The sequence below is a fragment of the Dermochelys coriacea genome, chromosome 1, assembly GCF_009764565.3.
Source record: "Dermochelys coriacea isolate rDerCor1 chromosome 1, rDerCor1.pri.v4, whole genome shotgun sequence".
Lineage (NCBI taxonomy): Eukaryota > Metazoa > Chordata > Testudines > Dermochelyidae > Dermochelys > Dermochelys coriacea.
This window is the reverse complement of record NC_050068.2, coordinates 354,336,303-354,349,112: the sequence shown is the minus strand read 5'-3', so window position 1 is coordinate 354,349,112 and position 12,810 is coordinate 354,336,303. Positions and strand designations below refer to the sequence as shown.

Sequence of the window (12,810 nt, the reverse complement as noted above, 5' to 3'; positions counted from 1 at the left end):
GCATTTTGAACCCTATTCCAGTTTATTCTAATAAATTATTTAATTTAATAACCCTTCTAATAGTTTTTCATTTCACTTTATCAAAATGAAATGTGAAGATTCTGTTGGAATGATTGTGGGTTTTTTTCCTCACAGCAAACATTCTTAAAGCCTACCAGCTCTACTGATTGCCCTTTACTTTCCCTCTCCAGGCCAATAATAGCTTTGTTCTGAAAGGTTCCCAAAGTAGTGCTCTGTCCTGGTGACATGCCTCTGCCAGGGCAATCCTAACCTTTCTCTGAAGAGTGCTTGAATTAATGCTCCGTCCTGGGATGACTCCATATCTCCTCCTCCACTTGCATGTTGTGGACAGCCCTGGACCCTGCTCTCTGGAAAGTACGAGAGTGCTTCCCTCACTCAGGGAGAAGAGTGTTTTCTCTGAAAGTTAATGACCACTTGTTTGTGAACATTTCAGAGACTCTGTGCTCTCAACATACCCTCCTGGAGGCTCAGCATGAAGCTGTGATGAGCATGGAAGATTCAAACCAGGTAATGACCAAGCAGCCAGACTGAACAAAACCAAAAATAGGTTGAGGACTTGACCTTAAACTGCTTCCCATAAGCTGTTGAGTCTTCTTCTAACAATCCTCTTTGCTATGTTATTCTTAGGTGGATTAATGTGGAAATGGCCTCTAAATACAACTTGTACTTGGTTGGAAAGCAAACCCCATCCCTGTTTACTAGTTGTGGGATTTCTGAGCCCCCTTCATCCATTGTCAAACCTCCCCAGTCCACACAACAGCTCCCTGTTCTGCCACATTTCCATTCTGCAGTGTTCTGTGTCCAGTTGATACCAGTTGATCTAAGTCCTAGGGAGCATCACTCTAAAGGTTTAACTTTTTGTGTTACAGGTTGCATTTCAGCCCCATGCACTCCCATTGCCTTATAAGGGATCTCTCATAGAAGAGAAAACAGTGATCCTTTGTCAAGTAGGAGCAGGGAATTAGAATATTTTTGTCCCTGTCCCTTAGAAGAGGGGGATGGAACCTTTGCACAATCCATTCGATGGTGAACAGCTCATGATATAATGACCTTACAAACAACCTGAATATGAGGGCAAGAGTAGTAGTAGGAGGGGACCACCTGTTGCCTCACTCCATGCTGGATAGACTAGCTGATAGGGGGGTCTCTGCCCCCAAATATCTGTATTAAGAATTTAGCTGAAAGCAAGGTCGGGGCTCTTTTTCCAAAGCACCATCCTCCATTCCAACCAGTTAGCAGAGGTGAAGTGGTGATGGTGTAATATCACTGCCCACCCAGCACACACTTCTCCTGTTGGCTTGGAAAAGTGAGTGGCTTGTGGCATGGGGTTCACAGCCTCTAGGCTATCAGGTTATTCCTCTGGTTGTGTTTGTGTTTTAGATGACTGTTCACATTTTGCCTGTCTAACTCTTTATTAGTCATTGATTTAAAAGCAAGGGGGAGTTTGTCCCACTTCAGGATGTACCAAAGCCACTTTATTTGGTTCTTTTTACTACTAATAGTCACTCTGCACAAGAAGCTACAGATTAGATGGGGCCCAGTGCTGGGAGTGAGGAGGGCCATTGTCATTTAAGCATCTTTTATCAAGTCTTTATTTTAGACTGAGATTTGTATGAATATGAATCCAACACGGGGAGGCTGGACTCATGCCCAGATCTAATCCGAATTGGACAGCCATCCTCTTTCTGGTTTGTATAAATATTGTTGACGTTGCCACACACAAAGGCAAAAGCAGTCTTGTACTTAGGGTGGAGATCGTGCCTAATGGAGCAGTCTGTGATGCTGAATGACTCCCCAGTGGCCTGTACCACTACTGTATGGTCTATGCATGATGGTAATAGACATCAGTTTTGTTCCCAAAGCTTTTTGATGTCTCTGAGTTGCTTTTGAGAGTGATTGTTGAGAGATTTGCTTAGGGCTACTGCTGCTATAAAATAATACACGGCTACATATTTCTCTACCTCCCTGCTCTGATGAGAAGGTGTAATACTTAATTGACTGGTATTGCTGGAACTGGCTTAAATTTAACTTCAGCCTCATTTCTGCTTTGCTAGGTTTGTTTGACTATGAAGTGTGCTGTTTCCTTATGCCCCCTGATTTTTATTATTTTTGTTGAGGGGGCACCTTTCCTACCCTAGGTTTGCTGATGTGCCTCAGTTCTGAGCCAGAGACTCTAGCTATTCTGGTCTTGGTTTGCTTCTTCACAAATTACCAGTATGGCCAAATGTCTGTGGTGGTTTGTGATGTTGGCCAGTGTGTACTGGGAATTAAGATCTGAGACTTAAGATCACAGAATTCTTTTTAAGTCTGTATCAATCCACATGTGAATGTTTTTTCTTTTGTTTTTTTAAAGAGATCAAAGGCCTAGTGCACTGAGTCTTACAAAACTAGATCTAGATCCCTGTCTGGATGTCACCAAGAGATCAGCTAATTTCCTGTGTTTTAGTAGGAGGTTCTGGGGAGGAAGAAGAGTCTCTGTCCCCTCTGTGAGCAGCATATTGTACTCTTTCTTTCCACAGTATGCTCCACCTTCTGCACTTCTCAGGTCCTGTCACCTCAGACTAAAAAGCAGCAGAAGATAAGTGGCATAAAGCAGCAAGAATTACCAGTGACAGAGTTTCTGGAGAGTATGGGCTTGTCATGCTGTCTGAAGTGGCTCTCAATCTTTATTTCGTGCTCCCATGCTTTGTCATTGCATTCAGACCATTTCTGCTGTAGCAGCATCTGACACATGGGGAGGCTGAGTCCCAGCCTTCTGGTCAAAGTCCATGACCAAAGCTCCTAGTTCCTGATTTGAGGTTTTCTTTCCAAAGGATAAACCCCTTTTCTTTACATAATTGTTTAAGGTTTTTCAAGTCAAGATGCTCATATGATTGTGATTCACCCATTGTGACTAATCTTTAACTCTTAAAACTCTCAATATCAAATTTAGACTTTAAATAGCATTGGGTTCTAATTGGTAAACCAGTTGGCCTGTGGCATGTGCATCCTGTTTGACTACACCAGTTGTCATGCTGTCTGAAGTGGCTTCACAACTGAGTGCCAATTTCACATCAGATTGTCAGAAAGCAGGGCAGACGCCCCAAATTGGTGGTATATCCTATAATTAGATTTCACCAAGCCAGTAACAAATGTGCACTGCTGGATCGCTGTATTAGTCTTACTATGGGGCCACAAACAATCCACTTAGGCCCTCCAGCCTGCCTTGCCACCCAGACAAATTGGACTTTGTGATAATGGTCTCTTATACCAAATTTATATCAGGACACTTAACATTTCTTTTGATATTCACCCACAAGTGAATTAATCTATGGCTTTGATCTGAGTTGGCCTATTAAAGTCACAGGATGCTCTGCCTGCTAGGAAAGGCCCTCATCTGATGTGTTGAAGGAAGATGATGGAGGGATAGGAAAATGGAGTTGCTCCTTTTTGGAGAGGAGAAGGAGGAATGTGTGGGTCACGTATAAGGTGAGGTGGGGGAGGTGCTTAGGATGTTGATATTTCTTGATACCCTAAGGGTTAACTTGATAGATCACTGAGATCTGCATTCAGGCTTTTATCTAGTATCTTATACAATGTTTTGTATCTCCATTATGCAGCAGATATAGGTCTTAAAGTAGCAGGATTCAGAGTGGGCAGACAGTGTGTCAGGCAGCTAAAACAGCTGTGTCCAACGGTGATGATTACAGCTCTGAACCAACCAATCTTTGTTTTCCAATAGACTGACAGAACTGGAACTGATTCCAAGTTATTGGATTTGCTGACTCAAGAAGGACCATACTGCTCACCTGGGCCTGATGGTAACCTCACAGAATTGGAGAAGTTAGGGAGACAGCCTCTCCCCAGCTGTGCAATGAGGCTTCATGGAAGGGTCTGAAGTGATTCAGGGAGTGGGGCTTTGAGGTCAGGTTCTGAAGCTGTGCAGAAAGAGGAAGGTTCTGACACTATACATGGGGAGACAGAGGGAGTAAATCTGAGGTGGCACAGTGGGGAGGAAGATTTTTATATTGGGTTGTGAGGTGGCCTCTGAGATGAGAAGGAGAGAGAAGGGTTGATAGGGTCAGAGTCTGAGGTAGTATACAGGAAAGGTGTGAGGCATTATTGTCCAGTGATAGACACTGGGCTGGGAGTCAGGAGATCTTCATTCTGTTCCTTGCTCTGTCACTCGTCTGCTGTGTGACCATGGGCAAGTCACTTTCCCTCTTTGTGCCTCTGTTTTCCCTCCTTTGTTCATCTTGTCTAGTAAGATTGTTTTATTTGTATGTAAGAATGTTAAAAATGTTATTTAGGTTGCAAAGTCAAGCTCTTGAAATTTAAGAAATAACAGATTTAGTTTTTCTTAAATCTGTCCACTTGTGTGTCCTGCACTGAATGAGGCAGACATCCTTTGGAAAAAATAGCATGTGATCATGTAAGTAAAGACTGTATCATAATGCATATGCAAAGGGGGACAGAATTAAAGTGCATGGGAAACCATAAATCTGGCATTTCCTAACATTCGAGAGCTTGACTTGCCACCTCAGTGTTCTTAAACATAATTTTTTGTTTTTAATTTCCTAGGGTGGTTGGTTTTTTTTTCTTTTTTTTTAAAGAGCAAAAGGTAAAAACTAATCCTGTTATGTGCTACTGCTTGAACTTCAGGACTAACTATGTTAGCTGGCAGCAAGAGAAGGCTGTTTATTGCAGAGAGGGGAATGGACTTGCTGGATCCTGGTGGGGGAGCCTGCCCTGGTTCCCCTTCTCTTCCCCCTTTCTCCAACTCACTCCATCCCCATGAGTTAAGGAAGGTCCTGCACAATGTGGTGCCCCAGTCAAAGGGATAGGCTGCTAGGTCTGGAGGGTGAGGGGAGCCTGCCCTAGGGCACCACTATCTGTCTCTCTTCTCCCCTCACTTCTTGAGGACTTGAGGAAGTTCCAGCCCCAGGTATCTGGATCTCTTTCCATCTGCTCGCTGGCTTACTGTGGATCTGGATTTTCTGCTTGTGACATGCATGTATTTTGTCACTAGGTCATTCAGCAACACTAGTGAATAATGAACCACAATCTCCTCAGCCATCTGAAGATACCATGGCTCTAACCCAGGTATGACCTTGGCAATATAAGTTCTATCACAAAGTTAGACAAGTCTATAGTTTAGCTAATGTCCAATCTAGTTTGAAAAGGCTCAAATTATAGAGCTTCCATAATCGCACAACCTGATGGTGCTATTATGGTGCTGAGCAAGGCTCTATGTACAGTAACTCCTCACTTAAAGTTGTCCCAGTTAACGTTGTTTCGTTGTTACGTTGCTGATCAATTAGGGAACATACTCGTTTAAACTTGTGCAATGCTCCACTCTTTTGTGTTTGGCTGCCTGCTTTCTCCACAGCTGGCAGCCTCCCTACGCACCCCCTCGCTCTCCTCACAGCGCCTCCCGCCCGCCGGCAGACACTGCGGATCAGCACCTTCCCCCTCCCTCCCCTGCCTCCTGCCCACAGCAATCAGCTGGCTTGCGGTGTTTAGAAGGGAGGGAAGTGAAGGGGGAGGAGCGAGGATGCAGCATGCAAAGTAAGGGGGGAGGAGGTGGGGGGGAGAAGAGGCGGGTCAAGGGATGGGGGCTTGGGGGGAAGGAGGGGAGTGGGCAGGCTGAGGGTTGAACCCCCCTTGCCCCTGGTGCTTGCAGATTAGGGGAAGCTGCTGCTGCTGCGCAACGTGCTTCTCCTAGCCTACAGCACCTTCAGCCTCCTTGCCTGCCTCATCTCCAGGGCCAGTGGACTGTGCCTGTGTAGGGTAAGCCAGGGGCACCTCCTCCGTTTAAAACTTATACCTGTATTAAATTGCTTGTTTAAAATGTGTATAATGCCTTTTGTCAGGCAAAAATATTTTTCCCTGGAACCTAACCCCCCCCATTTACATTAATTCTTATGGGGAAATTGGATTCGCTTAACATGGTTTCACTTAGTCGCATTTTTCAGGAACATAACTACAACGTTGAGAGGAGTTACTGTATTTAGCTCTCTTCACTCATTCCTTGTTAATCAGTCCCTTCCTCCAGCTTGACAGCGGCACAGCCCTTGCAACACCACAACATTAATGTTATGGGGAGTTAAAGCATAAATGTGAGGGGGGGGGGACAGGTGACCTCCACCCTTTGCTCTGAGGAGGATTCATTGCCCCCCATCTCCAGAAGAGAGCGAGACCACAAGGAATGCTATTTTGAATAAGAGCAAATACCTTGGTCCAGATGTCCTATCTAGCTCTCTGATCTGGCATCAGACACAGAACAGGGAACAAGCCTCTTATTTAGAGCCCTATAAAATGGGTTTGGTCCCCACTGAGCCTATCTGGCTTACAACCCAGCAACAGAAGTGGCAGAGGATCCTAAAATGTTAAGGATTTGACGCTGTGTGTGAACAAGACCTCCCACAGGAGTCTGGTTACATTTCTGGTCTGAAATTCCTGTCGTGCTGAGCTTACCCTTCTTCCCACACCCAATCCCAATGTGGCAATTTCTTGATGCCTGCACTGATGTGAGACTGGGTAGGCTGACCTTTTCCCTGCACTGGCAGGGAAAGAATGAACCCTTTTGCCCTTGGAATGGCAGCAGCTGCTTGTAATCACTGTAAAAGACAATTAGGAAGGGTCATGTAACTTGTCAAATAATCAAGGCAGGAATTAAAAAGTAGGTTCCTCTCATGTTGTAGGGTTAAACCAGAAGCTAGGAAAGACCTGGTGTAGATCTCCCCACAAAAACTCTGTTTGAAGTGGTACCAGGAGAGCTCCCTACCCAGAGGGATCTGGGATAGGAGCCCAGGAAGGTACTGGTTGAAAAGGCCTACTGGGAGACCTGGGAGAGGCACAGGAAGAGAAGGACACTTCAGAGTCTCTCTCTCTCTCTCTCTCTCTCTGCAGGGATCTAGAGAAACTATGGGCATCTGAAAACTGGCAGGGAGCTGAGAGCCAATCCCTAAAACTCTGACATGGGTAATTGGGAAGGATATAAAAGGACCTGAAGAGGACTGCCGTAAAGGTCCTTGGATACCTTTATGTTCCAAAAAAACAGTCCAAGAAATGGGAACCTTTGTTGCAACATGTAAAGTGTGTACTCTTTATGGTACCAGCAAAGTGGAAAAATGAGGCAGAGGCATCCAGATGCAGGGTCAGAGTAAGTCAACCCTCTTATGGGGTTCAAGAGAATTGCGGTTTATTTGAGACTAGCTCTTTTTTTCTTGTTCTAGACCAGTACAGACGAAACCCCAAGAAGCAGCTGCGGACAGTCTGCTGAAGAAAGTGGCCCAGCTGGCATTCTGGAGTATCTTTCTGCAGAGAAACATAAAGAGCTGTCAGTCTTGCTGCTGGAATTGAGGGAAGCTCAAGAGGAGATAATATTTCTGAAGGGACAGCTTCTAGACCCAGGAAGCCAAACACCTGCAATGAACTTGGCAGAGGAAGAAATAAACCTAATGGGAGGAAGATTCCAGCCAAGATTCCTCGAGGGAGAAGGACAAAAGATCTCATCTATCCAGAGTGCATTGAGCAGCTGCTCACTGACAGTGGAGGAAGTGCAGAAAACCTCTGTGCTTCAGGAAGAGACAAACAGCTTTCCAGAAGTACCCCTGGAGCACATCACCCACAGTGGAGGGGAAATGGAGGCAGTGCAAGTGCTTAGAGGAGCATTCTCTGCAGCAACTACAGAGCTTGGTCTTTCTCAGCCTCAGGAGCTGACACAGTTGCAGATAACAATTATGGAGCTGCAAACAAGTCTGCAGAAATCAGAGGAATTGTATAAGAGAGACTCAGATGAGAAAGTGGCAGAAATAAATAGGCTAAACCAGCTGGCTGCGGAATGCAGGAAAAATGCAGAGAACTCTAACAGTGCATTGCATGTTCTGACTGAAGAGAGAGATCAGCTCCTGTCTCAGATGAAGGAGCTTTGTACCATAACAGAACTAAAGGAGCAAGTGAAGAAGCTTGAGGGAAATCTAATGGATTCAGAAAAGCAGAGGCTATCTGACTATGAAAGCAGAACTATACAGCATAGTCTACTGAAAGAACAAATCCAGAGCCTGAAAAATGAATATAAATCCAAAGAGATAAAAATTGAAGCTTTGCAAAAGGACCTGGATGAGGCACAGCTTCAGCTTTCGAAACAGGATGCTCTAGCAAAAAGTCTGAGAAACCAGCTCCAGAAGACGGAGTGTGAAGTGCTTGATCTGCAAGAACATCTGAGGAAGAACACAGTCAAGATAGAGGAGCTTACCCAAGGCATTGTCTCAAAGGAGCTTGACACAGCAAGGCTAGAACAGGTTCTTGCTGAACGGACTGGGGATAATGAGAACCTCCAGCAAACTTTACTGGAGAAGGATCAGCAGGTGACTGAAATCAGCATCACAATGTCTGAGAAAATAGGCCAGCTGAATGAAGAGAAATTTGCTCTGGGGAGTGAGCTAAAGAGCCTTAAAGAGCAGATGAGCCTATTGCTGAAAACTGAGGAGATAAGAGACCAGCACATGGGTCAAACGGGAGAAGTAGAAGACTTGTGTCTGAAATGCGAGGGGTCTGAGCAGCAGAGTGAGATGGTGGCAGCAGTGTGTAAGGAGAGAGAGATGCTAGGAAGTGAACTGGAGCGTCTCAAAAAAGAAAATGAGCAAGTGAAGCGGAAGCTGCAGGCAGCTCTCATCAACAGAAAGGAACTTCTGAAGAAGGTCAACAAGCTAGAGAATGAGCTGGTGCAAGTGAGAGGGACATTTGGGGCAGAAGCTCAGAAAGCTGAAGTGGAAGAAACTACAGCAAGTGGCCTAAATGCAGAGGGAAATGCGATTCCTGAAAGCCAAGCCAGGGAGATGTGTCTCATGCAGTTGCTTTCTGAAAGGGAAGCTGAGCTACAGAGCATCCAGAAGAACTTGTTGGAGAAAGAAGCAGCTGAAGCACAGTTGCAGGCTCTGATTGAGGAGATGAAGAAAAGTTTGCAGGATAAGACCAACCTAATTGATTCAAAGAAGGCTGAAATTATGGAAAGCCAGTCAGTCATCCAGAAACTTATCACAGCCAATAAGCGCTTAGAAGGTTCTGACCCAGCTGCTTCTAAAGAGGATGAGGTGGACAGTCCAGCTGCTGCAGGGTTTGAAGAACACCATAAGTCTGCTCTGAAAGAGAGAATCTCAGCCCTTGAACAAGAAAAAGAGCAACTTCAAAAGAAGCTTCAGGAAGCGCTGACTTCCCGTAAGGACACTATAAAGAAGGCTCAAGAAAAAGATAGACACCACAGAGAGCAGCTGAAACAGCAGAAGGATGATTACAATCTCCTACAAGAACAGTTTGGTAAGCAAAGCAAAGAGAAGGAAAGCATCCAAGATCAGCTCAGGCAACTCCAAGCACAGAGTGAGTGTACAGAGAGCCGTTCTCTGCCAGGCATCCATTTCCAAAGGTCAGCTGAGTCGGTACTTGATGTAACACAACAGCTTGTAGGAAACGTACAGCATTCTGGCTGGAGCCAAGGCTGGATTGAGTCTTCATGCTTGGAAGTAGAAAATACTAAGACAAATAACCTCTTACAGGAGACAGACATTTCTGTAGAAGAGTTTAAGGCAGAGCTCAAGAATCTGCACACCAAGAAAGACGAACTTGAATTCAAAGTCAGTCAGTTGGAAAGTGATCTTGCTTGCAAATCAGAAGCAGTCATTCAGCTACAAGAGCACATAGCACAATTGGTCTCAGAGAGGGAAGGTCTGAAGAGCACCTGTCACCAGGTGGAAGCCCATGCAGCAAGTCTTCAGGCAGAACTGGAAAAAAGTAAAGTAGAGATTTCCAGACAGGACAATCTGAAGGCACTTAAACAAGAAGTAGAGGAGCTAAAAAATGTTATGAGCAAAAAGGATGAAGAAATTGAACTCTTAAACTTGCAGCTAAGGGAGAAAAGCAAAGCTCTTACTCGTGTACAGAAAGATTTCCTGGAAAAAGAAGACTTGATCAAGACTCTGCACAGTCAACTGGAAAAACAAACTAGTATGCATGAGGAACAAAACAAGCGACTGAAAGCTGAGCTTCTTGAAGTCCAGCAGAGACCAGATGAGGGGGCTGAAGAAGCCAAATATAAGAACCAAATGCAGAGAAAGCTGCAGGCTGCACTCATCTCTAGAAAAGAGGCACTTAAAGAGAGCAAGACTGTAAAAGAGGAGCTGGCTACTGCCAAAATGACTATAGAAGATCTCTCTCTGAGGTTGGCAGATATGGAGAGCCAGGTTTGTGATTGGGATAGGCAAAAAGATGCATTATCAGAAAAATTAGTAGGTGTCATTGAAGAGAGAGAGAAACTCATTGCAGAAGTTGACAAAGCTTTAATGGAAAATCAGAATCTTGATAGCTCTTGTGAAAGCCTGAAGCTGGCTCTAGAGGGGATCACTCAAGAGAAGGAGAAGCTAGAGAAGGAGATTGAATCCTTGAAATGTTCGCAGGCTGCTGAGAGTTCGGAGTGGCAAGAGAAATATAAGGAGCTGCAGAAAGAATATGAAACGCTCTTGCAGTCCTATGAGAATGTAAGTAATGAGGCTGAGCGAATTCATCGTGTTCTGGAAACTATCAGGCAGGAAAAACAAGACATTTTCAGCAAGTTGAAAGGTGCTGAGGCTAAGAAAACAGAAGTAGATAAGCAGCTGCAGGAAGCTGAGCAGGAGATGGAGGGAATGAAAGAAAAAATGAGGAAGTTTGCAAAATCCAAGCAACAAAAGATCCTGGAACTGGAGGAAGAGAACGAATGGCTGAGAGCAGAGTTGCACCCTACAGAGAGTGACCTAAACAGGGATGAAGATATGGCTCTCTTGACAAGCACTAGTCTTAGAGAGGCACTAGAGAGCCCTAGGAGGGACTGCCAATCTCTTTCCATTCAACTTGAAGCATTAATGGCTGAAAAGGGTTCTCTTAGTAAAGAAGTTCAAGTCTTAAAGCACCAATTACAGTGCATAGAATCCAAGCTGAAGGAAAACCTAGAGGCAGCAGCCAAGCATGGTGTCCAAAAAACTATAATGGAAGGAGCAAATCAAGCTATTCTCACAGCAGCATTACCTCTAGAAGTGGCTGACAATCAATTGGATTTAGGGCCCTGTGCAAAGTCTCCAGAGCCTCTTAGAACAGGCATTGTAACTGAGGCAGAAGAGAAATTAAATGAAGGTAGCAGCTCACATGATATTAATACTTACTTACAGCAAATAGCTCAGCTCACAGAGCGAATCACAGAACTGGAGGAGAATAGAATGGCTGCAGAAGAACGTGTAGGCCGCATCTGCAGGAGTGTTGAAACCTTAGGAGAGGAGAAAAAGGCCTTAGAGAGCCAAGTGGCAGCAAAAGTCCATGAACTGAACACCCTTCAGGAAACGGTAGCTAAGATGGAACTAACTAACAGACAAATTGAAGAACAACTTGTCAGAATGACAAAGCTGAAGGAAACGCTGGAGGCAGAGAAGGATGACTTGGAGGAAAGGCTCATGAATCAGCTAGCAGAACTTAATGGAAGTATTGGAAACTATCAACAGGACATGGCTGACCTCCAAACCAAAAATGAGCAACTGAAATCTGAGCTCCAGAGCTTGCAAAGAATGGTAAGTGAGCTGGAGGAGGAGAAGCAGCATCTGGTGAGAGAGAAAACTGAGTCAGAGGCAGACACACAGAAGGAGTATGCAGAAAAACTAAAATGTGCTCGGAAGGGAGATGGCGGCAGAACTCATGCAAAAGAGCTTCAGGAGTTGCTGAAACAGAAACAGCAGGAGGTGAAGCAGTTGCAGAAGGACTGTATTAAAAGCCAGGAGAAGATCAGTAGTCTAGAGAGAACTGTTAAAGCTCTGCAGTTTGTTCAAAGTGAGTCTCAAAAGGAACTTGCAACAGCCAAAGAGAACTTAGCCAAAGCATGTGAAGACACCAAGAAAGCCCAAGCAGAGCTGGCTTCCTGCAGAATATTACTGGATGATACTCAGAGCGAGACAGCAAGGGTTCTAGCAGAGAGTCTGAAAGTGAAAGAGGAGATGCAGGCAAACAAAGAGCATGTTAAAATTCAAATGAAGAGAAAGGATGAAGATTTTGAGAGAAGACTGGAACAAGAAAAGGACAAGCACTCAAAGGAGACAAATAACATGGAGGAAAAGCTGGCATCTTTGCAGAGAGAGAGAGATTATATGGAAGGGACTGTCAGAGACATTCAAGACTCCTTGTACAGAAGGGACCAAGAAGCCAAGCAGCTACAAGGCAGCCTTAACAAAACCCTGGCCCAACTTGCTGCCTTCACCAGGAGCATGACTTCCCTCCAGGATGATAGGGATCGCGTGATAGATGAGTCCAAAAAATGGGATAAGAAGTTCACTGAGGCTATTCAAAAGAAGGAAGAGGAGATCCATGCTAGAGAGGAGACCTGCACTGTTCTAAAGGATCAGATGAGGCAGATGTCCATGCATATAGAGGAGCTACAGATTCATGTATCCAGGTAAAGAAAAGATGAAAGTGAGTGGTGGTTACTTTGGTGTTATGACAGGTTTCAGAGTAGCAGCCGTGTTTAGTCTGTATTCGCAAAAAGAAAAGGAGTACTTGTGGCACTGTAGAGACTAACAAATTTATTTGAGCGTAAGCTTTCGTGAGATACAGCTCACTTCTTCAGATGTATTTTCCACCGAATGCATCCAATGAAGTGAACTGTAGCTCACGAAAGCTTATGCTCAAATAAATTTGTTAGTCTCTAACGTGCCACAAATGCTCCTTTTCTTTTTGGTGTTATGGTCTTTCCTCCCATCTCTCTTTTCTCAGTTATCAGCAGATACTTTTTTTTTT

The 12,810-nt window shown here is 44.7% G+C and overlaps 1 protein-coding gene across 4 annotated transcripts in view; it reads left to right on the top strand.

Annotated features, from left to right (window-relative positions):
• GOLGB1 (golgin B1) overlaps window positions 1-12,810 on the top strand; it is a 109,060-nt gene that overhangs the window by 38,876 nt on the left and 57,374 nt on the right. For all 4 annotated transcript variants that reach the window (XM_038401184.2, XM_043500487.1, XM_038401174.2 and 1 more), the window contains 4 exons: window positions 455-528; window positions 3,743-3,821; window positions 5,030-5,103; window positions 7,239-12,469. In XM_038401184.2, coding sequence (XP_038257112.1) covers window positions 455-528; window positions 3,743-3,821; window positions 5,030-5,103; window positions 7,239-12,469 — 5,458 coding nt within the window. The remainder of the gene's footprint in view (window positions 1-454; window positions 529-3,742; window positions 3,822-5,029; window positions 5,104-7,238; window positions 12,470-12,810) is intronic.